This window comes from Paroedura picta, chromosome 11, assembly GCF_049243985.1.
Source record: "Paroedura picta isolate Pp20150507F chromosome 11, Ppicta_v3.0, whole genome shotgun sequence".
Lineage (NCBI taxonomy): Eukaryota > Metazoa > Chordata > Lepidosauria > Squamata > Gekkonidae > Paroedura > Paroedura picta.
Genome location: NC_135379.1, coordinates 16,212,901 through 16,235,897, shown reverse-complemented (window position 1 = coordinate 16,235,897; position 22,997 = coordinate 16,212,901). Strand labels below are relative to the sequence as shown.

At 39.1% G+C, this 22,997-nt stretch overlaps 1 protein-coding gene across 9 annotated transcripts in view; it reads left to right on the top strand.

The window, feature by feature from the left end:
- The window catches only part of MLLT10 (MLLT10 histone lysine methyltransferase DOT1L cofactor), a 119,763-nt gene that overhangs the window by 49,264 nt on the left and 47,502 nt on the right, over window positions 1-22,997 (top strand). For 5 of the 9 annotated variants that reach the window (XM_077303167.1, XM_077303169.1, XM_077303164.1 and 2 more), the window contains 3 exons: window positions 8,405-8,500; window positions 19,663-19,758; window positions 21,670-21,925. In XM_077303167.1, the coding sequence (XP_077159282.1) occupies window positions 8,405-8,500; window positions 19,663-19,758; window positions 21,670-21,925 (448 nt within the window). Of the gene's footprint in view, window positions 1-8,404; window positions 8,501-9,117; window positions 9,144-19,662; window positions 19,759-21,669; window positions 21,926-22,997 lie in introns of those variants that run through there. The other 4 variants (XM_077303168.1, XM_077303171.1, XM_077303172.1 and 1 more) reach the window with 2 other exon arrangements.

Here is a 22,997-nt window from a genome sequence, read left to right as displayed (position 1 = left end):
TGTTTGCTTTAGTTGCATTTGGTTTTCCAAAGAATATTTGTTAGTTTCCCCCCTCCCAATTCAGGCAAAACTTGCACTTTTAAAAACTTAAAAACTTGCTCTTAAAAAATCTTCTTACTGTATTATAATCCACTTTTCTTACTGAGTCTTTAAACCAGCCTTTCCCAACCTTTTGGGTGTGGAGGTGTACTGCTGAAATATTTTTCAGGCTTCAGGGTACCAGTAAGTGATGTCAGCTGTCCATGCTGTACATCCATGCTTCACTGCTTTAACCCCAGAAGTGAGAGGAGCCTTGGTTGGCAAAAGCCCTCCCTCCCTCCCCTTCCAGGTCCATAATTGGCCACTATGAGAGGATGTGGGTCAACCTGCCCAAATAAGGGTAAAACCTTTTCCTTTCTTCTTTGCTCAGAACTGAAATGGCAGACACAGTGTGGGACAGCTCTTCCCAGCCACCGTTTTGAACCCCCCCCCATGCTGCGGTACCATTGAGGGGCCTTTGTAGTACTGCATGGTACCATGATATATTGGTTGGAGAACCCTGCTTTAAACCATGGTGGTGTCATGTCATATTTTTTTCTACTGTGTTGTATGTATTGATCTTCTGTTTCAATGGTTTTAAATAGCTTCCAGACTTCCTGAAGAATCATGATAATCTAGATTTCTTTAATTAGTTATATCATTAATAAGTAATCTTCTATGTTAAAACTGACTATTACTGTGTTTGAGTTTCTGGTTAAGTTTTTATGTTTGCTGCCTTGTATGTAATGATAGTTTCCCACTGTTAGAAGGACATTTCCACTGCTGAAGAGAGGGGGTTTCTGCAGATTTTCTTCTCCCACTGTAAATCCTACATGTGCGTTCAGCCCTTTTCTGAGGGTAATAAGTGGGGCATGGTGGAATGGGGAGGCAGGACATTTTTGTTCTGTGACTGCTTTATTTGCAGTTCCTGCTGGATGTGTTAGAAGTGATCATGCAGTGGTCACTTGTTTCTAAGTGGACTGGCAATGTTTGAATTTTGCATCAAAGTCAGAACCTTGTTGCTTCTTTAATAAAAAATAAAGTATTTTTATTAAGAATTTTTATTACTAAAAGATAAACCTTTTACTCCCTAGAATTAAATCAAGATGACTTTGTAGGTTTCCAGAAGTGATCATTCCAAGCCATAATCTTGTATTGCACTTAGAAATGACACAAATTTGTATTTATCCTGTCATTTGGCAAGTAATTGAAGTCTCCTGCTACATTTTCTACCTTAATTATGCCTGAATTTTTCTGCTTCTTGAAGTCAATTCGACACTATATCCTATACACTTGACTCTTGTCCTTTATATAGATTTATACCTGTGGATAACCACTGTTATTGACTTTTCTGTGGTTTCCTAGGTTTCTGATATGCTAAGTACATCTATATTCTCTTTTAGTTACAAGCTTTCTAATTCATTCATTTTGAACTGTTTTATGAGCAACTCTGAACAATTTTTAAATACTACCATTCTCATTCAAGTGGAGCTAGTTTCTTTGTTATTAGATGAGCTGCAGAGGCATAGAATGACTCTAGAAAGCTTATTTGAAAGTTGAATAGTGGTGATCCTCCAAGATACCAACATGCTAAATGTTGGATTTTTTACATCTAGGCAGTGAGCTGTCATAGTTAAGACATTATTATTCTCTTCTGTTCGTTCCTCTAAAAAAATGTTCGATATCCCATGTATTAAAAATTCTCTGATATCTTTTGCACATGCATTCCAGTGCAGTGTGTAATTATGGATTTTTCATTGTAACTTGGTTTGCATCATCTACTAGTCCTCTGGAAATTAACCACCTTATATACTTGTCATCCTTAGCAATCCAGTTTGTTCTTGAAAGGACTTTGGCACAATTTGCTGAGTGTCGACCATCCACCGGTGGCGATGGTCGGCCTGGAGGAGATCTCTTTTTGGGGGCCCATCTGATATTCCAAGTCCCAGACCCCCAGAAGAGATCTCCACCAGGCTGACCATCGCCACCGGTGGATTGCCTGACACTCGGCAAATTTGTGGAGGCAGCCTTGGTGGCTGTGGGAGTTGGTGACTGTTTTGCCACCGGGGTAATCTCTAGCGGGGTTTTATATTGTATGTTTTATATGGGTTTTTAATCTTATAACCTGTTGTGAGATGGCTTGTGGAGAGTGGCAGGAAATAAATCTAGCTGTGATCATGCAGTGTTGTTGTTGTTGTTATTAATTCAATTTCCAGTACTCCTGGTTTTGTAAGGAAGATTAGAGCCTTCCTAATGTAATTTTTGTAAGAATGATCAGAGTTCTTTCAATGTAATCAGGTCTAGAGAGAAGAGCTATTTTTTTATACCCCACTTTTCACTACCAGGAGTCCCAAAGCCTTTCCCTTCCTCTCCCCACAAAAGATACCCTGTGAGGTAGGTGGGGTTGAGAGAGCTTTAACAGAACTGTTCTGCAAGAATAGCTCTATGAGAACTGTGCCTAATGTTATTCAGCTGGCTTCATGTGCAGGAGTGGGGAATCAAACCTAGTTCTCCAAATTAGAGTCTGCTGGTCTTAACCACCACACTGGCTCTCCATGACAAGTGATCATAATTGTTTAATAAATGTAAGTCTTCCGGTATTTATTGGAACAGAGTTTGAGTCCAGTGGCACCTTAAGGCCAACAAAGTTTTATTCATGGCATAAGCTTTCCTGTGCAAGGACATTTCTTCGGATACTGTCTGAGATAAATAGTATTTGATTGTTTCAGAAAATACAGCCAAGCACTAGTTTGGCCTAAATCTGGCATGTAAACATTTCTGTTACAAAATGTTAAATTGTATCAGCCCACTGATTCCTTGAACTTTTGAGGCTTGGGATCTAGACTCTTATACAGACTATTTCTACTTCTCTCACTAATATATATAAACTTCATTCCCTTGTACATTGGGATTATCTCTCAGAAGTTGCTATATTGTTAGCACGAAAAGCAAGCACGAAAAGCAATAAGTATTTTTCCTACTGAGTTTCCTCAGGATCCTGATATACATGGATTAACCTGAGTACCTTCTTTATTGGAACTGTATAAGTGAAACCACTTTTAGGGACTCTCTTCCTGTTTTGGGTACTTTGTTCTTTTTCTGCATATTGCTAAACAATTGAATTGGCATGTTATTAAACAACTGATTGGACTGAGAATGAGAAACACATAAAACCCTGATGGAAATCCGCCAGATTATGGGGCCTTGTTACTAATAAACTCAATAACTATATTATGAATCTCAGCAATATAAATTGGGGGATTTCAATATCACTTCAATCTGAAAAGAAAATTTTGGAACATCTACCTTGTTTAGATAAATGTTGATCCCTTCCTTTGCATCAAAGGCTACAATAAAAATGAGCAAATCTTTGAGAGATCTCATTAAGTGGACATTTTCATCATAAACAAAACCGAATTTAAAGACAGTTTACACTTCAGCCTGTTTGCCAAAAGTCTACTTATTTTATTGTCATAAAATAATATATCTGGTTTGAATGTCACTTTTGGTTGGGTTGGTGCTTTTTTTTTTGAGCTATAAGAAATTGATGAATGCTGAACATATCCTAGATGCTTTATGAATTTGGTCATGTCCCTAATATCTCCAAATATTTTGGTCTCCATTTTAAGATGAGGCACCTAAGGACAGCTTTAACAATGTCATAGCTGCTAAGTGTTGAAATGTTAGGCCATATGGCATGCCTGATTTGTTTCACATATTCTCTGTTGTGTAATATGAGCCTATTAACCATCCAGTATTGATTGAATGAGCCATACTCCCATGGAGCAATTTTTGTTTTTTTACCCGAATAGTCTGACCAGTGTGCAAGCCCCATGGAACACTGGGCAATGCGTGAAAAAGAAAATACATAATCACTTCTACTACAAAAATTGAGATGCAAGGAAGGAAGTATATTGTTTACAAGCTATTATGCCTCCAATGTATGTCAAGCAGCCCAGACATTTGAAGAAAGTCATTTAACAGAAAAATGTTTCTTGTATTAAACCATATTGTTCAGGGGGTTTAATCAGTTTGATCAACTGTTTATCAAATTAAAATACCTCTTAGCAATTAACTATCCTTTTGAGAGAGATTTAATTACAATGTACAACTCTTCCGGGAAGGAGCCTTGACTAATATGAGAGGCATAAATGGAATCAAATGTCACTTCTTCTTGACCTAAAAATCCTCTAACAAAGATAAACATCTCTTGTAAAGAAAAAATGTTTGACAAGCACAATGCCCAGTCCATTGGATTTAGATGTACTGTGAGCTAGGAACTGTTGCCCACTAGACTGTCACATTTGGCTTTGTGATGAGTTTACTGCAAGAAAGTGATTCTGGGGCTGAACGTAGTTAGTTTCTCTACCTCTTTGTTTTTATGTACAGATTTCTATCCTATTAACAATGCACTCTGTGATCTTTTGAGGACCCATTGATTTGTATACTTTACAAAATAGTTTCAGTGGTCTCGTAAGTCAATCACTTCTATCCCTCCATTACTCAGTCTACCCCTAATGAAAATAACAGTCAAACATAAATTAAAGATAGTAAGCAAGATTCTCTGCCATCATTCCCCAGGAAAAGAAAATACCATGATGCAGCGTATGATGCAGATGAATTCCAAACCGTGGGTGATTTCTTAACCCAAGAAGGAGGTAGTCATTTCCCCTCCCAAATTATAGTTACACGCACAACAGACCTTGCAGCTCAGAAGACAATATGAAATTTTTCATCAACCTTTTTACAGAATGTTGTAAGGAAGCAGTCTTTTTTACTTTGTGGTAGCTGCTCAGTTACCTGATCTAAATGCAAAATAGAATTCCATCTATTGCTTTAGGTTCTTTTGCCATTTGTGTTTAGATCTCGACAGGACTGGTGTTCTCCAAGGTAGCTGTGGCAGGTGACCGTCCCACATTTAAGCTTAAAACAAGGAACAGAACACAAGCTTGATTTAGCAGGTACCATACTTCCTCTACCCTGGTAGCGTCACTTATGCAGCTTGAAGTAAAGATTCAATTGATTCATTTGGCTGCTCTGCAGGACATGACTTACTCGCTTTATTTCTGCTCTTCTCTTTAAAGCTTCAGAGGTTGTCATTCACTACTGCATTAGTTGAATTTGGTCCTTGGTTTCTTGGAGAATTACTTCCTGTATTTGAAAGTTCAAAAAGTAAACACTGTCCAGGCTTTAGCCACTTCCTTGGATATTCACAAAGGAGCATGTATGCTTGCATATTAACCCAATCAGTTGGTGCTTTATATCAGTGGTCCCCAACCTTTATTAGGCTGGAGACCGGCAGGGCATCGGGCCGTGCCCGCGGGGACCGCGCCACCGCGGGCCACGCCCACACTTCTGGCCACGCCCGTGGGCCACGCCCGCGGGCCATGCCCGCGCATTGAGCTGCGCCCGGCCGCGCCCGCGAGCCGTGCCCGCGGATCGGGCCGCGCCCGCGAGCCACGCCCGCGGATCGGGCCGCGCCCGCTGGCCGCACCCTGCACGGGCGCAGCCCGGCCCTGATTCCCTCTTCCCGCCCTCCCGCAGTAAGTAGCTTCCCGGGCCGCAAGCTTGCGGCCTGGGAAGTTTTTTACTGCGGGGGGGGGGGCGGGGAGAGGGAGCTGCGGCCCGGCGCCATGGCCTTCGCTGCCCGGCGCCGGGCCGCGGCCCGCAAGTTGGGGTCCACTGCTTTATATTTTAAAAAGGTGAGAAACATTGCTCCTGTCATGCAACAGATTATCACTGTCTGCTTTCTCAAGAATCTTTTTATTTAACAAAGATCATTCCTCCTTCTGTGATTTTTCAAATTCTCCACCTTCAGCTCTTTTTATCTTTCAAGAAGTGAATCAACTCATGATAGCATGCCGTCATTTCATTGTAGGCCTCGTTTGCAGTTTCTGCACTTCTCATGCATCAGTGAGGTAGGACAATCTTGTTTTCTTGCAGAAGTGAGTAAGTTGGCATGGGTGTCTACTTTATGCTCTGCAAACATATCAACTAGTCAACTAAATAAACAAAGCAGTAGTTTCTTCATCAGTATATGATATGGAGCCATGTTACTGGAGTGAGTCATCTCCCTCTTTCTGGCCTGCAACTTTCATAATCACTGTTTTAAAATAATCAGGCAGTCCAATTTTGGATCCATTTGAATCTGTTCCTCTTATTTTAAGATCTGCCTTTAGTGTTGGTCATGCATGTTTGCCTGTCATCCTCTTCAAAGAAGTTTTATTCTTGGGCTGGGAGCAAGCAAACTATGCTGTCTTTTCTCCTCTCATTACTTTTCTTTTTTTAATCTATTAAACATATTTCCAGCTCGGAGAAACCTGAGAAGTGGTTGGGCATCCAGTAGCCGTAGGGCATGACTTTCTTCATGAGCCTTCAGTTCATATTTTTGAACTCATTTTGTTTATCTTTTGCAAATTCCTGGTTTTCTCCAATCTGCCACGATCCTTTGAAATAATTAAAAAAAAATGTCATGATGAAAGTTCCAGGAAAATATTTGCAACTTGAACAAGAAATTAAGGGGTAAGATGAATGTACACAAGGTTTTGGCATGTGTGTATATGTTAAGTTCTGTCAAGTCACTTCTGACTTATGGTGATCCTATGAATTAATGACATACAGAACACCCTGTAGTTAACAGCCTTGCTCTGGTCTTGCAGTCTGAGGACCTTGGCTTTTTTTACTGTGTCAATTTATCTTCCAGTACAGCATCTATTTTTGTTTTGGATTGCCTCAATCATGGCATACATATAACATAAAGGTATGACGTAATTCTTCTGTGCAGTATTAAGCAGGATTAGCTAAAGTGTCATTGCTGTTGTGTGTGGTAAGATCCTCCACCAATGTCACCTTTCACTGCTGCTATTACCCGGTCGCTCCTCTTCAAGGATTCCTCCATCCCTTTCACTATTGGAACTGTCTGTTCTCTTCTGCTGATGTGTCCTTTGATTCCTGAAGGGCAATCTTAGGGCTATCTTAGTCTGGTATCTCAGCTGTGGCCATTCTTCCGTGAGTGACACTGCTGGGATTTTGCCTGGTGATGGAGGCTAAACTCCTTATTGCCTTATTGTTACCTATATTCTGAGTCAACCAGGAAGGGGGGGATATAAAAAAAAGTTATTATTTTCTTCACTGCTGGGGCTTGTTTTTTATAACTGTAAATTAATTGTTTTAAGTTGTGTTTTTTGTTTTTTTGGGGGGAGGGGTTTATTCTGTAACCCGCCGCAAGCCAGCATGTCTTGGAGTGGCAGATAACCAATCCAGTCCAATGAAACAAGCAAATAATTATTGCTGCCAGCTCCTCTGACATATGCAAGCCCTGTTGCCACATTAAAGTATATGTTGAAGAGTAGGTAGCATTGTCTAGTGTGCATAAATATTCTGATTCCTGGTTTGAATATTTTAGTACTCTATTCCATTTTTTTGCATAGCACTTCTATTGGGAAAACCAAGCAATTTTTCAGTCTGTTACATTGAAGCAAATGGATGCTACAAGTGTTAGAACCATTTTGTGTGTGTGTGTGTGTGTGTGAGAGAGAGAGAATGAACTCTGAGTGCTGCATAGAAAGTAAAAGTGTATAATTTTGATTCAGACTTTTTGGACGCTAGCAGGTAATTTGGCCTTGTCTTTTTATATATTACAGTTTATGTTAAGGTATGACTATCTAGAAACGTTTTGATTATTGATTACAAGATAGTCATTTGCCACATATTATTCTCTGTCTGTTTCAGGGGTACGGAACTCCTGGCATGTCTGCTGTGCTGACAGGGATACATGAGAACATTTTACTTGTTACCCAGGGCTAGTCTCTGCACAAGCAGTTGAGGCACTGGCAGCACTATTGGGGCCAGGGCAGGAGAAGGCAACTAGCATAGCTCGTTCCTGTCATTGTCTCCCCTACCTGTGCAGCCATCAGGGGGTCCAAGATGCATCTCTGAGATTCTACCAGTGCCACTGGGACTCTGAGAGTATCTGACCATGTAAAGCCCCAGTTCTCCTTCTCATGTTTGTTTGCTGGCACAATAAAAATGTGCATTTTTACAGCATTGGGCCAAAAAGGTTGCCTACCCCTGATCTAATTTATAGAATTAATCCTTCCACGTGTTAATTCTTGAAGACAGAAAGTTAATAGCATGTAAAACAGATGAGCATTTCTCAACATTTACATATGATGTAAATTAATGCTCTTGAATATACAATGCCATCTTTACAAATATTGAGAGGTATTTGATCCCTGTTTTCATTATTTTTAAAGACAGTACATTTTGTTTAGTTTTTAGATAAATTTGTAATTTTTTAATTTTGAGGCGCAAGGGAGTTGTCAGGTCTAGTTTAGATGGCTGTTATCTATAGTCTTTTACATAAGTATATATTTTCTCTTTTTAGAAAAAGAGCAAACGAGCATCTGATAGGTCATATGATCAAAGTTTAAGTGATTCTTCCTCTCACTCTCAGGATAAGCACCATGAGAAGGAGAAAAAAGTAAGTGGATATGTTACATAACACATCTGCTTTATAGTATTAGCACCAAAATGTTTCATCAATAATTATTAAATGTATGGGAATGTCTGGTTTCTGAAATGTGGGGATGAGTTTTAGTAACCTTGTATGCATGTTGATTTGGAGGTAACATGATACTGTGGATAAACTATGCTTTCCCTCCCTTCCTTTATTTCGTTTTGCCAGTCTCTTTGTTTTGGCATATGAAAAAAACGGGATTAAATTAGTTATTAAAGTAGGGTTTCTTGCATGCAATTGGTCTAATTATATTTCTTGTTAAAAAAAACAACAACACTGTGAACTTGTTTTTCCTTTGGTTCTATGAGTAGCATCCTAGTTCCTAAATATCACACTTATTCTTACATCTTACTCTGTTACAGTCTTTCATGTACCTATTTCACTTCATTGTTGAAGACAGCCAGCTAGAGATTGCTTTCTGGCTGATTCTTTGGTGGCACTAGAACTTGTTTGTACTGTAATTATGGGGTGCCATGTCATTCATATGAAAATCTGTAATCTTTCAATAAACTGTAAAAAAATACTAAACCTAAATGCATCCCTGTTGACTTATTCTTCTTATACTTTGATTTTAGATAGTTTAGGGAAGAAGGTTGATTCAGTGTTGGTAAGTGAATACTTGCAAATTTTTGGCTCAAAATACCAAATTTACAATTGCTTAAAGTTGTTTGTTTCCCACTGTGTAGAACTAAAACAGCAAATCTGCATAAATAATGAAACCTCCAGGGAAGGAAAAGAAATGTTATATGGATGCTCTAAATCTGTGTTGAACACCATTTTTCTTTTGTGACATCACTGTTTTCTTGAGGACTGGAATTGGCTTTTCAAATTAACTTACATTGACTTGGAAGAGCCATTGGGGCATGTGCATCAAAGCTTTTCTTGCTCACCTTCTTATGCTCCCCACCCCTCCTTAAGGCATTCTTTAGGTCTGGAAGGTTCTGGATTGTCCCAAGAATCTGTTGTCTGGAAGGCAAATTAGACAAGCTCTCTCTGCCCATATATAAAGTGTTTTAGATGTGTAGAAAGGGGCTATTTGGATCCCAGCCATGGAGAGTAAGCAAATACTGAGAATACAAAAGAGGCAATTTAGTTATGTCTTGAAATTGCAGTTGTGGAAGAACCAAACAAAAACTGATGAAATAGTCTTTTCCAACAGAAGGTGTGTTAGCCTTGATAGTGTATTTCCACTTGGACAAATGTATTTTTGTTCTCTTACCATTTGAAGAAGTTTTTATCTTGAATTTATAGTTGTGCTTTCCTTGCTGCCCCTGCTTTTTCTGAGTAGAGGCTACATTGGCATGTTCTTGGACGAGTCACTGCAAGGCATTGATAAAGCCAGCAGGAAAAAAGACGACCTTTTGAACTATTTAGAGAGGTGCCACAATATGGTTTTGATGTTTTATGTTTTTTTTAGTCAATTATTAAGATTAATCTAGAATTAAGAATAGTGTTTAGTGCTTACCTGTAGAGTCTGTGCAGTGTTAAGCTAGTTACAGTTTGATAGTATAAACCAATTAATAATGCCTTCTGAAAAATAATAGTAAAAACATTTGTTTACTTAATTATATTTTGGTTTTTCAGAATCCATTGATTTTGTTTTAGCTTTGAAACTATTCTTTTTTCAGTCATGAAGAAAGCTTTTTCCTTTATCAGCCAGTAACACATGTCCTAACTAGATGTGTTTGAAGAAAAGGCCCTTTTGTGGGGTGTTTAGTAGGGATTTCAGTACTCTGCCATAGATGGTTAAAACCACCTTCGAAAGGACTTACTGGGCAAAAAGGTTATTTAGTATATTTTGTGCATTGTCTGAGATAGCTTCCTAATTGTTACTTCTGCATATTTGGAGACATATACCTCTGGAGTATGTGTATTTGCTCAGCTATGTGTGTTAGAAGGAAAATTTGCTTTTTTGCTTCTGAGGATAAAAAAAGTAACATTTGAAATATCATTCTATGTGGTATGATACATAAGCCAGTTTTATTGAGAAAATGTTCAATTTCAATTTGTTATTTTGTTATAATTCTTGCTAGTACCTTGTGAGTGAAGTATTTACATTTCTATCTTTTGTCACTTTTAGGCTGAATGGATGCTTGCTTGTAGGAATTTTGAGGTAGAATTGATATTTTGGTATTGAATCAGATGCAACTTTTTGAAATATTATAGCAACTGCAGATCTGATAGGAGGATAGTTTTTCATTCCAAATCATCTTACTTATTGATTCTGATATTTATATCATAACAGATTAGTTAATTGACTTAGGCAAAGAACTGCTTACACTTTGTACTTTGAGACAGAAACCACAGAAGGTTTTATTTTATGCATCATCAGCATAAAAGTTCTGATGGAAGAAGATCTTGCCTTCCTTCAACCTTCCCCTTGGTCCCCTATGAGTGTCAGAAAGGTGGAATGAAATTGGGGCTCCCATGTGGACAGCAAGGCATGCTCCAGGAGTGGCTGCAGAAAGGATGGAAAGTAGACTAAACTGCCCTTCTCTCCTTCTTGTCAGCTAATTAAAGCTCCAGTATGGTGTTTCATCCTTCAAATTCTTGGTCTGGCTTATGCTTTTTCCATGTTCCAGTTAGCAGTATTAGCTTTTTAATCTTGAACTTTAAATTCAAAAGGGATGATGGCTACTCCTTCTTGAATCCCTTTATTGAGAGCCAGCATGGTACAGTGGTTAAAAGTGGCAACTTCTAATCTGGAGAACCAGATTTGATTCCCCGTTTTTCCACATGCAGACAGCTGGGTGACCTTGGGACATAGTTCTCTCAGATCTCACTCAATCTCACATACCTCACAGGATATCTGTTATGAGGAGAGGAAGGGTAGGTGATTGTAAGGTGCTTTGAGACTCTAGATAGTAAAAAGCAGGGTACAAAAAACAGCTCTTCTTTATCTGGTCACTTATTTCTCATTATTTTTCTCAGGTATAACTTCAGATAAGTATAACTTCAAGTATAACTTCCCTAGTGGAAGGGAGACTATGCCTGATGTGGGAGCAAAGCAGACAATGACCTTCTAGACTAACATTGGAATCCCAGACCCAACTACAGAGTCTACTGGTACATGGTATTTGGAAGAATCTGTAGAGTACCAGGAGCCTTGTGCTGCTGTGTCTACTTGCTACCACTTTCCTAATCAAGGCACAGCATTCCCCAAAGTTGGACATATTTAGGCCTAAAGCCGTGATTCTCAACCTTCCTAATGCTGCGACCCTTTAATACAGTTCCTCATGTTGTGGTGACCCCCAACCATAAAATTATGCACATGTTCTTTCACAGAAATTAAACCCAAACCGACCAATGGTCTGAAGATCCACTGTTCATGATTGTATATAAATTGGTATTTTCCCCAGGGTTTCTCAGTTCAGTTCTGCCTCTTGTCCCACCATGCTGATCTCAATCTTTTCCGCTGCTCCAGACAGACAAAAGCTTTATCTCGATCTACCTTGCAAGGCTGTTGTGTGGATGGCGCCCTCCCCCCTCAGCCAAGCTGCTTGCCCTGCCGCGACCTCTATGAAAGGGTCGTTTGTCCCCCAGGTTGAGTACCACTGACGTAAAGTAATCTTCTCTCCTCTAGACAGAGACCAAAGAGAAGATGATAACAACATTTCTGCTCTGCTCCTTTCTGGGGTCTCAGTTTCTGCTTTCTACCCTGTGTGTCTTCTGGTTCTAACTGGTCCTGACACTGACCGGGAAAGATTGATGAACTTTCAGAAATATTGCTCTGGCTGTACTGTGAATTGTGGCTTCTGCGTTCTCTTAAGTGAACAGAGTGTCCCAATGGCTGATTTGTATCCAGGCAGGCGGCACTTCCTGAAGTGAAAGCAGGGCAGGAAGGACTTGTAGGCTAGCCTCGGCACCATTAAAAGCTTGTACAAGCAAATCAAGAGGCATGAGAACAGAAACAATTGCTTGGAAAAGAGGCCAGAAAGTAGGACCCTGTTGGTCAGCCTGTTGGTGTTCTAACCTATTCAGCTCATACAGCCGAGGAATTTGGGGCATGATCTCATTAAGCTAGGTTCCCCTTTGGATCAACCAATTTTGTAGCACTTTGAGGGCTGCAAAAAGCTGGAAGGAGGGAAATTGTCAGGCAAGTCCTATGTGGAGGGTACAGGCACAGTATGGCTCTTACTTTTATAGTGTTTTTTCCCCAAGATTCTGGCCAAAATTGACTGCAGAGAAGAAGCTAGAAGAGCTGTTTTCTAGCCAAAGCAACTAACTATCCTTTTCCCATGATTTCTTCCAAGTGTGGTTAAGGCAAAATGGAAAACTCCAGCATGGGCAAGACAGCATGCAATATGGTATTCCGGGTTCTATACGCTGCTTCCAAAGACGTTGGCAGTGCATGTTTCCTTTTTGGTGGACACCATTCTTTCTCTCACTAACTTTTTTGACAGCAATAGTACTAATGGTACCCAAGCTACAAGCACATTGCAGCAGCATTTAGGAAAGGGTTCATTGTTTCCTTTGTAGAATTTTAGGGATTCTGTCACAAATGCCATTTTCTCTGTGACTAACTATATACGAGTCAAGAAGCTTTGCTGCAGTGGATGTAACTATCAAAAGGAAGGGAAGAATATAGAATCATAGAATCATAGAGTTGGAAGGGGCCATCCAGGCCATCTAGTATAACCCCCTGCTCAACGCAGGATCAGCCCAAAGCATCCTAAAGCATCCTAATATACTTCACAAATTCTTACTGGCAACACACCTGTAGCAGAGTCCTCCATAAACTCTGACTTTTTCTTTTTTTGCTGGAGTTATGTTCTTCAGTGCTGTGTTATACACCTGACTCAGGGATTGGCAAGTAGGCCTCGAGGCCTAAGCACACGTTACCAGTGACCCTTTCATTGGTTCGAGGGTCTTCAGACAGCCTCTGGACACTATTCTGGTGAGGACCAAGGAAGGTGTAGGAATATAGGGTATGGTGATTTTGGAACTTTTGTTCCTCTCAAATAATTTTCCAGGTTTAGAGAGTTTATGAGTTCCAAATCTTAGTGACAACTCACCTAGCAGGATCAATTCCTCCTTCAGCATTCTTGCCAAGATCCTGTCTTTCATATTGGATTCTGGGACAAATTGGATTTTGTTAATAAACGAGCCACAGTAAATGTTAGTCTTTAAAAAGATGTTACAAGTGCTTCTGCTTTAACAGACTATCATGGCTGCTGAACTTTTGTTTCTGATGTCTGCGGTTATTCCTACAATATTACTTGTTGAACTGTAGCTGCTCAATTCATATTTTACTAGATGAGGCTCGTCTGTGACTTAGTTCAGACATCATGTTCTGTTATTACCAGATCATGGTTTTGTAATTGGGAATGCCCATTTTACCTCTCATGCACCACCCCTTTCATGATAATAATTAATGATGGCATCTGAACTAGCATGAAAAAAATTAATCTTTAGTTTCAGCCTCTGGAAAAGTCAAGGAGGGATTTCACCACCTCCCTTCTGCCACCTTTCAACCCGTGTGGCTCCATGTGCATCTTGCAGCCCTTCCTGGAAATAAGCTTCCAGGGGCTGATAACTGCTACGGGGGGAGGGGGGGATGTGAGTGGTTTTCTCTGCCTGATCATGGCATCCAGTTTATAGCTAGCAACAGCTGTGGTTATGCAAGATTAGATGACGCTGTAAATTACAGTTATTGTTAACCTGAATAGAAAATAGGAATATGTGCTGGTTCTGGTGGAGAGATGAGCACATGATAGTGTGAATTGCGTGTATTCCCAAATACTGAAGCATGGTTTGTTGGCAATTGCCTACAATAACTGTTCTGAAATAGAATTGCTATAAATTGACCTTAAGAAAAGAAAAACTAAACTGTATACATGAAGGACAATTTCTAATAGAAGTTACATATCCACCATCACTCTCATAGTATATATCATTAGAAGATACTTTATAATCTCATGTTTGCATTCTTGTTTTTACCTCTGCTATTGTCTGATTATTACGTGCATAGAAAAAAGTACAAAATTATATTTTTTTACAAATCAGTGTTGTTGCAAATACTGGACAGTCTCACCTTGATTGGGTTTACCTGCGTAAAGATTTTAGCCACCTTAAAAATTGTCATTTCAAAGCCAGGGATACGCTTTCTGCTCTTTCTTTCTTTACACCCCTGAAATTTCTCCCTGTATCTTTGGTGGTTCTGATATTTTTATTTTGTCTCCTTGTCTGTTGTGAATACTGAACATCTGATATTCCACCTGCTTACCTTTGGTTACTACTCTCCATGTTCTCTTGATATAAATTGACAATATCCTCATTCATCTTCTAGAGCAGGGGACAGTCTTGTCTCATTTTTAGTCTCTGTATTCAGTCTGATGCCAGAGGATGTTGCTTCTCCATTTACAAATAACTAGCGGTTGCTTTTTGCGCCCTTAGCAAAATCTTTGGTTCCCACCCTACTCTCTTCCCTACTGCAACCTTTTCTTTTTGCAATACCTTGACACACACACACCCATCTCTATACCAAACTCTGTTTTCAGTATCATCTACATCTTTGGTTCTGACTATGTGATGCCTATCTTTAAATCTCTACATTGACTTCCCATCCTGTTATACATGCAACATAAACTCCTTATTTACTCCATGGTCTCACTTCTCTCCATTTCCCCACCCAATGACATCTCTGTTCATATTTTGCTCCTTCAGCTCCACCACCCTTGGTTATCAGAAGGCCTCCTGGTTCCACAAGCAACGTTACCCTTTCTTTTTTGTTTGTGCCCAAATTGGCCCCACAGGGACCTCATTTCATTATGAGGATGTGGAATGTAACCAGGTGTTCTAGGTCCCAAGCTGCTAAACCCTAGTGAGAACTTGACTTCTCCAGCTTTATTCTACTACCTCTCCCAACTGAAGCAGGATTTCTCTTTGGGTCACTGTTACAGTCTGATAGATTCAGGTGGATAGCTGTGTTGGTCTAAAGCATTTTGAGTCCAGTGACATCTTTAACACCAACAAAGTTTTATTCAAGGTATAAGCTTTCATGTGCATGCACACTTCTAAAGTCTTAATTAGAGATATGTCTATCCAGTATTTGGGATGCTAGACTATTTCTGTCTTTGGTTCGTTCAGAACTGGCCACCTAGTCTAGATCACTGGACTGTTGATGGACAAGTCTCAAGAATCTTACTTATTAAAGTTATTAAGATCCTGGTAGGTGTCTTTGTATCTGGTAAGCATATGCCACGTTAGATTTTTATGTGGGTGCAGATAAGTCACCATAGACCAACTTCAGACAAGGAAATCATTGCATTTGATTATAGATAGGAAAAACATATGATTAAGATCATTGTCTAAATCTAAATAATGAAAATAAAATGAGTAATAATTGCAATGATCTGTTTCTATGTTGGTGAGTTAAAAGGTTGGCAGAATAATCTTAAAATTGCCAGAATTCTCTTTCAGGCCATATTTAGGTCTCTTTCTTTTGCCCAGCCAATCCTGAGCATTTTCATTCAAGTGTCTCGTGTTCCTAAAAATATCCCTTTCCAAAGGTATCTTCCCAGTCCCCACCCCCACAAAAAGAATTAGCAAACTAACTTTCTTATCAAACAAAGAACAAAGCAATCTTCCTAACAAAGGATGGATCTGTTTCTTTAATCTCCCCCAGACCCCTGCTATCTTTCAACAGTCTCCTTGAACAGAACAAAGTTCCTGTTCAACAAAGTTACTTTGTTATGTTGGCTACCTCATAGGAATTGGCATTCTGCAACCTTTCATTTGCCTATAAGGTTGGTTTTAAAACTGTAATTTTTTTTCAGTTACCTGTGGGGAAAATTTCACCATATCTTATACCCTGAATTGTCTCCCCAGAACAGCAGTGCAATGGTCCTGCTCTTTCTTCAAATCCTTCCTCCTCAAGACCCAGTTTTTCTGGAAGGCTTTTGGGCAGACTCCCCTTATTGAAACTTCACCTTAAACATATGTGACTGGAATAAAGACATATTCTTTCCCTGTTTATGTTCTCCTCTCTCACCTCACTTTGTTTGCTCCTTTTGTAGCAAATGTTCGGCTGTAAGCTCCCCGTGGCTATGAGCTTCTTGCTGTCTTACACTCTGTGTACAATTTACCTTTTAGGTTTGCTAAAATCCACCTATATTTTTCAGTCAATAGGGCTGCTTGCATGTGCTATATTACAATATTTAATTATTGTATGGGCAGTCTTAATCAACTGTGTGTTGACTCGCAAAACAACTAAATGTGAAACCAATCCTCTTAATTTCTATTTTCTTACATTGGGCAGTTGCAATACAAGATTTTGTGTTTTGTTGCTTTCTAACATAGTTGTGAAAGCATTCCTGTGATTACTTATTAATTAGCTTCATCTAGGAATTTGTATTCTTTTCTAGGAATGCTTTACAAGTTCAATTTTCTCATTGGATGAGGAGAGGCTGTTAACTTAAACAAACTTCAGTTCAAAATAAAAATATAAAACTTTTATATAATTCTTTACTGCCTCAGATTCCATTCTGTCCTTTTCAACATGTTGTTCTAATTATATTATAATATATATCCAGTTCATAATCTGGTCCCTCTATTGAATTTAGTTGATAAGCACATTGACAGCCAGTTCTAAATATATCACAGAAATATCAGTTCCTGTACATATGAACTTGCATAAGCAATATATTATTGAATCAGTTATTGAAACCTTTTCTGCCTTGAATATTTAAGTATCTCATTGTTGCCCATCTACATGTCACACTGTGGCAGAAATGACAGATCAGTATCAGGCTTCATATTGGGGTTGGGCACTTTGGTTAAATTGTTCATTATTTAATAACTTTTACTGAAATGCAGCAGATTTCTGATATAACAAATATAAACATTTGTATTTAAAAATGTTCAAGATGTCTGGTTACAGAAGACAATACAGGCGGAGGTCAGAGTAAAATGTGCTTTGGCCAACATGGTAACAGGCTACTATATGCAGTCATTTTTAAGTTCCATGCATTTAAATGTTGGAAGGAGAATACAGGAATTGGCCATGACTCATCATAGCTAAACAGTGCCTATGTTTGTAAAAGGGTAGCATTTCTTACTTTGTGAGGCTGCATTATTGATCTGGTGCCTTTTTTTGTTTAAATCACTTGATGACTTTGACTGGGAATTTTGTTTTGAATCTGTGTAGCACTAACAACACTGACTCTGCTGATTGTGAGAAACTAATTATTCTTTTTCAGCTCATATGAAGGATATGTTTGGAATGCTATTTTGAGTTCACAAGATAGAATTAATTTTAAAAATCATTAGGTAATCCAGTTTAGAGCCTCTTGTGGCGCAGAGTGGTAAGGCAGCAGACATACAGTCTGAAAGCTCTGCCCATGAGGCTGGGAGTTCAATCCCAGCAGCCGGCTCAAGGTTGACTCAGCCTTCCATCCTTCCGAGGTTGGTAAAATGAGTACCAAGCTAGCTGCTGGGGGGTAAATAGTAATGACTGGGGAAGGCACTGGCAAGCCACCCCGTATTAAGTCTGCCATGAAAACGCTGGAGGGCATCACCCCAAGGGTCAGACATGACTCGGTGCTTGCACAGGGGATAACTTTACCTTTTTTTAAAAGGTGAGAGCCAGTTTGGTGTAGTGGCTAGGAGTGCAGACTTCTAATCTGGCATGCCAGGTTCGATTCTGCGCTCCCCCACATGCAACCAGCTGGGTGACCTTGGGCTCGCCATGGCACTGATAAAACTGTTCTGACCGAGCAGTGATATCAGGGCTCTCTCAGCCTCACCCACCCCACAGGATGTCTGTTGTGGGGAGAGGAATGGGAAGGCGACTGTAAGACGCTTTGAGGCTCCTTCAGGTAGGGAAAAGCAGCATATAAGAACCAACTCTTTTTCTTCTTAATCCAGTTTATTGAAAATATTTCTATCCTGCCTGTGCTGAAAAAATGGGCCTGTATAGAAGATCTCTTCTAACATTTGGTGATAGCCAATGCCTTTGTGATGAGCCTGTCACTATGGACTACTTACTATATCATCATCATCATATATATACATAAACCAAGAGAGAAACATGGAGAAGATGCTGGAAAACTTGACCAGATGATTGAATTTAAAGTAGTTTATCTTGATCTAATCAAGATTATTTTGATTTCATAGAGAGCTTTTTGCCAAAGTACTCGACCTGTGAATACAATTTGTTGAAATAACAGTTTGTTTAAAAACACATACATGTGCTTGTTCTGTCTTAATATCTTTAGTTGTAACTGTACTGAAGTTTTGAGATAATCTGTGTGGTTGAAACCCAGTTTGAAAGGTAAACTTTAAATTTTGCCAAAGATCAATTTCTAAACAGTGTTTATCATCTCATCCACATTGTAAATAGAGTAATAGTTATTTTATTGTATTTCTTTCTTTCTTATTTTTCATCTATTGTGGAACTCTAGATAGCACCCATAGGATTTAACTGTTTAGTCACTGGTCATAACCTGCTTAGTTTCTGCCATTATATCAGACCCTGAGAATTAACTGTATTGTTTAAGTGAAGTTTTTTAGATATAATTAAGGCAGAAACTTACTATGAATTAGGTAACAACCTTTAAAGTGACAGGCTGGTGGAAATGTTTATGCAGGTTCCACAAATTTCCTTGCTAACTCTCTCAGTGGCAAACACTCCCTTTCTCACAGGTACCCCTCCCAGGTATTCTCTTTGAAGCCTAGCTCATATGGGGGAGAGGAAGGAGGTGGTCTGTTCCTCTTCAGTCTAGCTTTGTAGAGGGCAGAAGCCACGTGATTACTCTCTCCCAGCTTTCCCCTTACACTTCTCCAGCAGGCACTTAGACGGCAAAAGCTGTTTTCCAGCTGGTGAAGAGCCTATCTCTCATCAAAGTGTTCTATGCAAGCCAGACTAGTAAACCAAGCCAAGATCTGTGTATCTCTCATCCTATAATTACATACACACATGCTTCTGGAATAGATGTGTGACATTAGAAGTAAAGAATTCTTTTTGCTTTTAATAATATGCTCCTCTGAGTGGATTTTGCACCACAAAAACATCATGCATTATATATATTAATAAGAATTAATGTTTTAATTTTAACTTTAAATGGCAATACCCCTCATTTTCCCTAACCCGGATGTTCCATTTTATTTGCTTTCATGCTTTTTAGAAATATAAAGAAAAAGATAAACATAAACAAAAACACAAGAAGCAATCTGATTCATCACCATCCCTGGTTCCTTCTCTCACTGTAACTACGGAGAAAGTAAGTGAGTTTTTTATAACCTTTTGTTGGAATTACTTTTTGTTCTTGGTATATTTTGTATTCAATAAAGAGTTCTGCAGTTGTCAAACTATTATTCCACAGAAACCCTGTTCAAAGTGCTTTTGATCAAGCAGATATGATTATGCCCTTTACTGTAATTAGTTTTAATTTTAAAATTTGTTTAAAAAATGAAGTGGAATACTCAGAGAAGATACCAGATTATCCATGTTGCATTCAGCTGAAGGATAGTTTTTGTACATGGTATACCTAACATACCTGCATATATCAGATTACTGAAAAAGGATAATTGGCCAATAACTAGGACTACATCGTTCTTCCTGAATACCTTGGACACCCAGAATAAATGTTCTCAGACTTTAATTATTTCTTCCATTGAAGAAGGTTAACTAATATTGAATAATATTGAAAATATTGAATTCCTTAATAATGTATTGTTAAATAGCATATTAATTGTTGCCAAAATTATTTATATTTAAATATATTAAAAATCTCTTAATGTCTACAACATCCTGACTCAATCCAAGAAGCAATGCCTGTAACTTTAAGAAACAAATGCTCTGTGTGGCCATTGCTAGGCAACCACAAAGGCTGGCCAAGGTTTTGGTCAGTAAAAGGGAGTGGAAGGGAGCAGGGCCCTTTACTGACCTTTGAGATAGGACTTATTTGGGCAAGCCTCGGCAGCAGTCACTGATGACATGTATGATTCAGCCAGGTCCAGCTGCCTGCTGTTCAGTGTTCACTCCATGAAAGTCAGTATAACGACTAGACTGTGAGAGACCCAGGCTTGAATATTTTCTCTGCCTTGGACCAATCATACACAACTTAATCTAATTCACAGAGTTGTTGTGAGGATAAAAAGGAGGAGAGCAGAATCATGCAAGCAGTTTGGGTCCTCATTGTCTAGAAAGGCAGGGTATAAATGAAGTAAATAAAGATAGCTGGAGAATGGGGCACAGATAAAAAGTAGGTTGGCTGATGGTTGGAAATGGAAGCAGGGAAAGGTGAGAATACAGGGTTGCCAGGAGGAGGGAAAGAGAAAATAGTACAGGGAAGGGGACAGAAAGGAATATGAGGTGTCGTTACTGGGCCCTCCTGGATATAGGCTGTTAAAGGGAAGGAAGAAGGTAAAACTGAAGACTGGCGGGCAATAAAGGTAGGGTTGGCTGTTGGTGGAGAGGAGAAAAGAACGTAGGAAAAGGGAGGGAGTCTGTGTAGGCTTTTTAGGGAAGGAATAAAGTGGGGGGGAAATTCCTCCCTCCACAAGTCATGGGTCCGCCAGCTTGTCATTATCTAATTATGTAGGCTGTCTTAAATAAAATTTTTCATAATGTATATTTTGTGTGGAAAAGATGGTTCATGTACTTTATAGGTATAGTTGCATAAAGTAGCGATGTAAAGTATGTTCCCTTTAATGTGTACAGTTTTCTTATTGCAGTTATTAATTAAAATATTTTAAATGGTGTATGTGTTTTTGATATCCAGAATATCTCTCACATACACATATTTTTGCAGATTTAAAGTCATAGAAGCTAATTTGATAAATTAAGCCATTATACTATATGTTACAAAAATAGGCTTTTCAGAAAGGCATAGTGTTTGAAAAAGAGTCAGTGTTACTATTACTAAATATAAGTGTTTTAATTAAAAATAGCATGTCAGTATGTGGACTTTCACTAATTGTTGCAATCTGATGCTTGCAGAATTGACAGTTGTTGACGTATTACTAAATGTGTTCTATTCTTTGTACTTCCCTATTTTAAGTAGGAATTGGGCTCATGCTTTTAAATGTTACGACACTTCCTTGTGTCCGAGTTGTGTCCTTTGGAGTAGGTTATTTTTTGTCGTCTAACTTTTATTTTTAACTTGTTTTCTTTGGTTCAAAACTGATAGACTTACACGAGCACTACCAACAATTCTATGACAGCCTCCTTGAAGAGACTGGAAGATACCACGGCTCGCTTTACAAATGCAAATTTCCAGGAAGTTTCTGCACATACTTCAAGTGGCAAAGATGTTTCTGAGGCCAGAGGTTCAGAGAGCAAAGGGAAGAAGTCAGCAGGTCATTATTCAGGTCAGAGGGGAAGAAAGCCTGGAGTTGGAAGGACTCCTGGAGCTCCGGTGTCAACAGCTTGTAGTTTTCAACAAGGTATTATTCAAGAATACTATATTACTTCCATGTTTATTTACAGTCACATAGGTTAAAATCCTGTAAAATATTCTTCATATTTCATGCTTGAATAAGAAAGTACCTGCATCTTTTTGTTTGTTTTAGAGAGGATGTTTTTAAACTACTAATGAATCAATGGAACCAGATGCATATTTTCTTTAAAATAATTTTTGGGGAAGAATTTACTCATAGATACAGTGGTAATAATGAGGCTATGAATATGGTTCTATCTGGTAAAAAAAAGAGGACTTTATTTTTACATGATCTTGATTATTTGTTAACTCAATTTGAAATCTGCCCCAACACCTCTTTATTCTGGCTAATAATTATCTAATTGTGAATAGAGCACGGACCAAAATTATTTAAATGTTGCTTATATGAAATCCTGGTTCAGTGATCACATTTCTGTTCTTCAAACCACAATTTGAAAACATTGATAATGCAATCCAACTTTCTAGTTTCTGTTTCCCAACACCCTTGCTACATATAAATTCTCTTTCATTTCCATATTTACTAGAAACTTATTTTTCCATGATTTCTAAATCTGCTAAAATGAATAGTACTACTTTTAATATAATTTGGAATAACTGTAGAAAATTTGAAGTAGAAGAAGGTGTGTTTGTTCAAGAAAGATGGCATCCACAAGCCCACGCCTAATCCTCCACATCTCTGGCCCATTGTCTAAACCAGGGATCCCTAGGTCTTTTCAGCCTACAGGCACCTTTGGGATTCTGACACAGCATGATGGGTGAGCCACAAAATGACTGCCACAGGAGGTGGAGCCAACCACACAGTGAAACCAACCACAGGGGCGCAAACGCGCATGCGTGGCAGGGTCCGTGCCTGCACGTTTGCGCAGGGGCTGCTGCGCATGCGTAGGGGCCCAGGTCACCCTCCCCCCCACCCCTTGGCAGCGGTCCGCAACTCAAAAAAGGTTGCAGACCACTGGTCTAGCAGAACATTTCACTTAGACCTGATTCTCTCGCTGTGCTAATCGTTACCATCTGCTGTTCCACTGTCATGAAGAAGGTCCATTTTCCCTTTTGCCTCT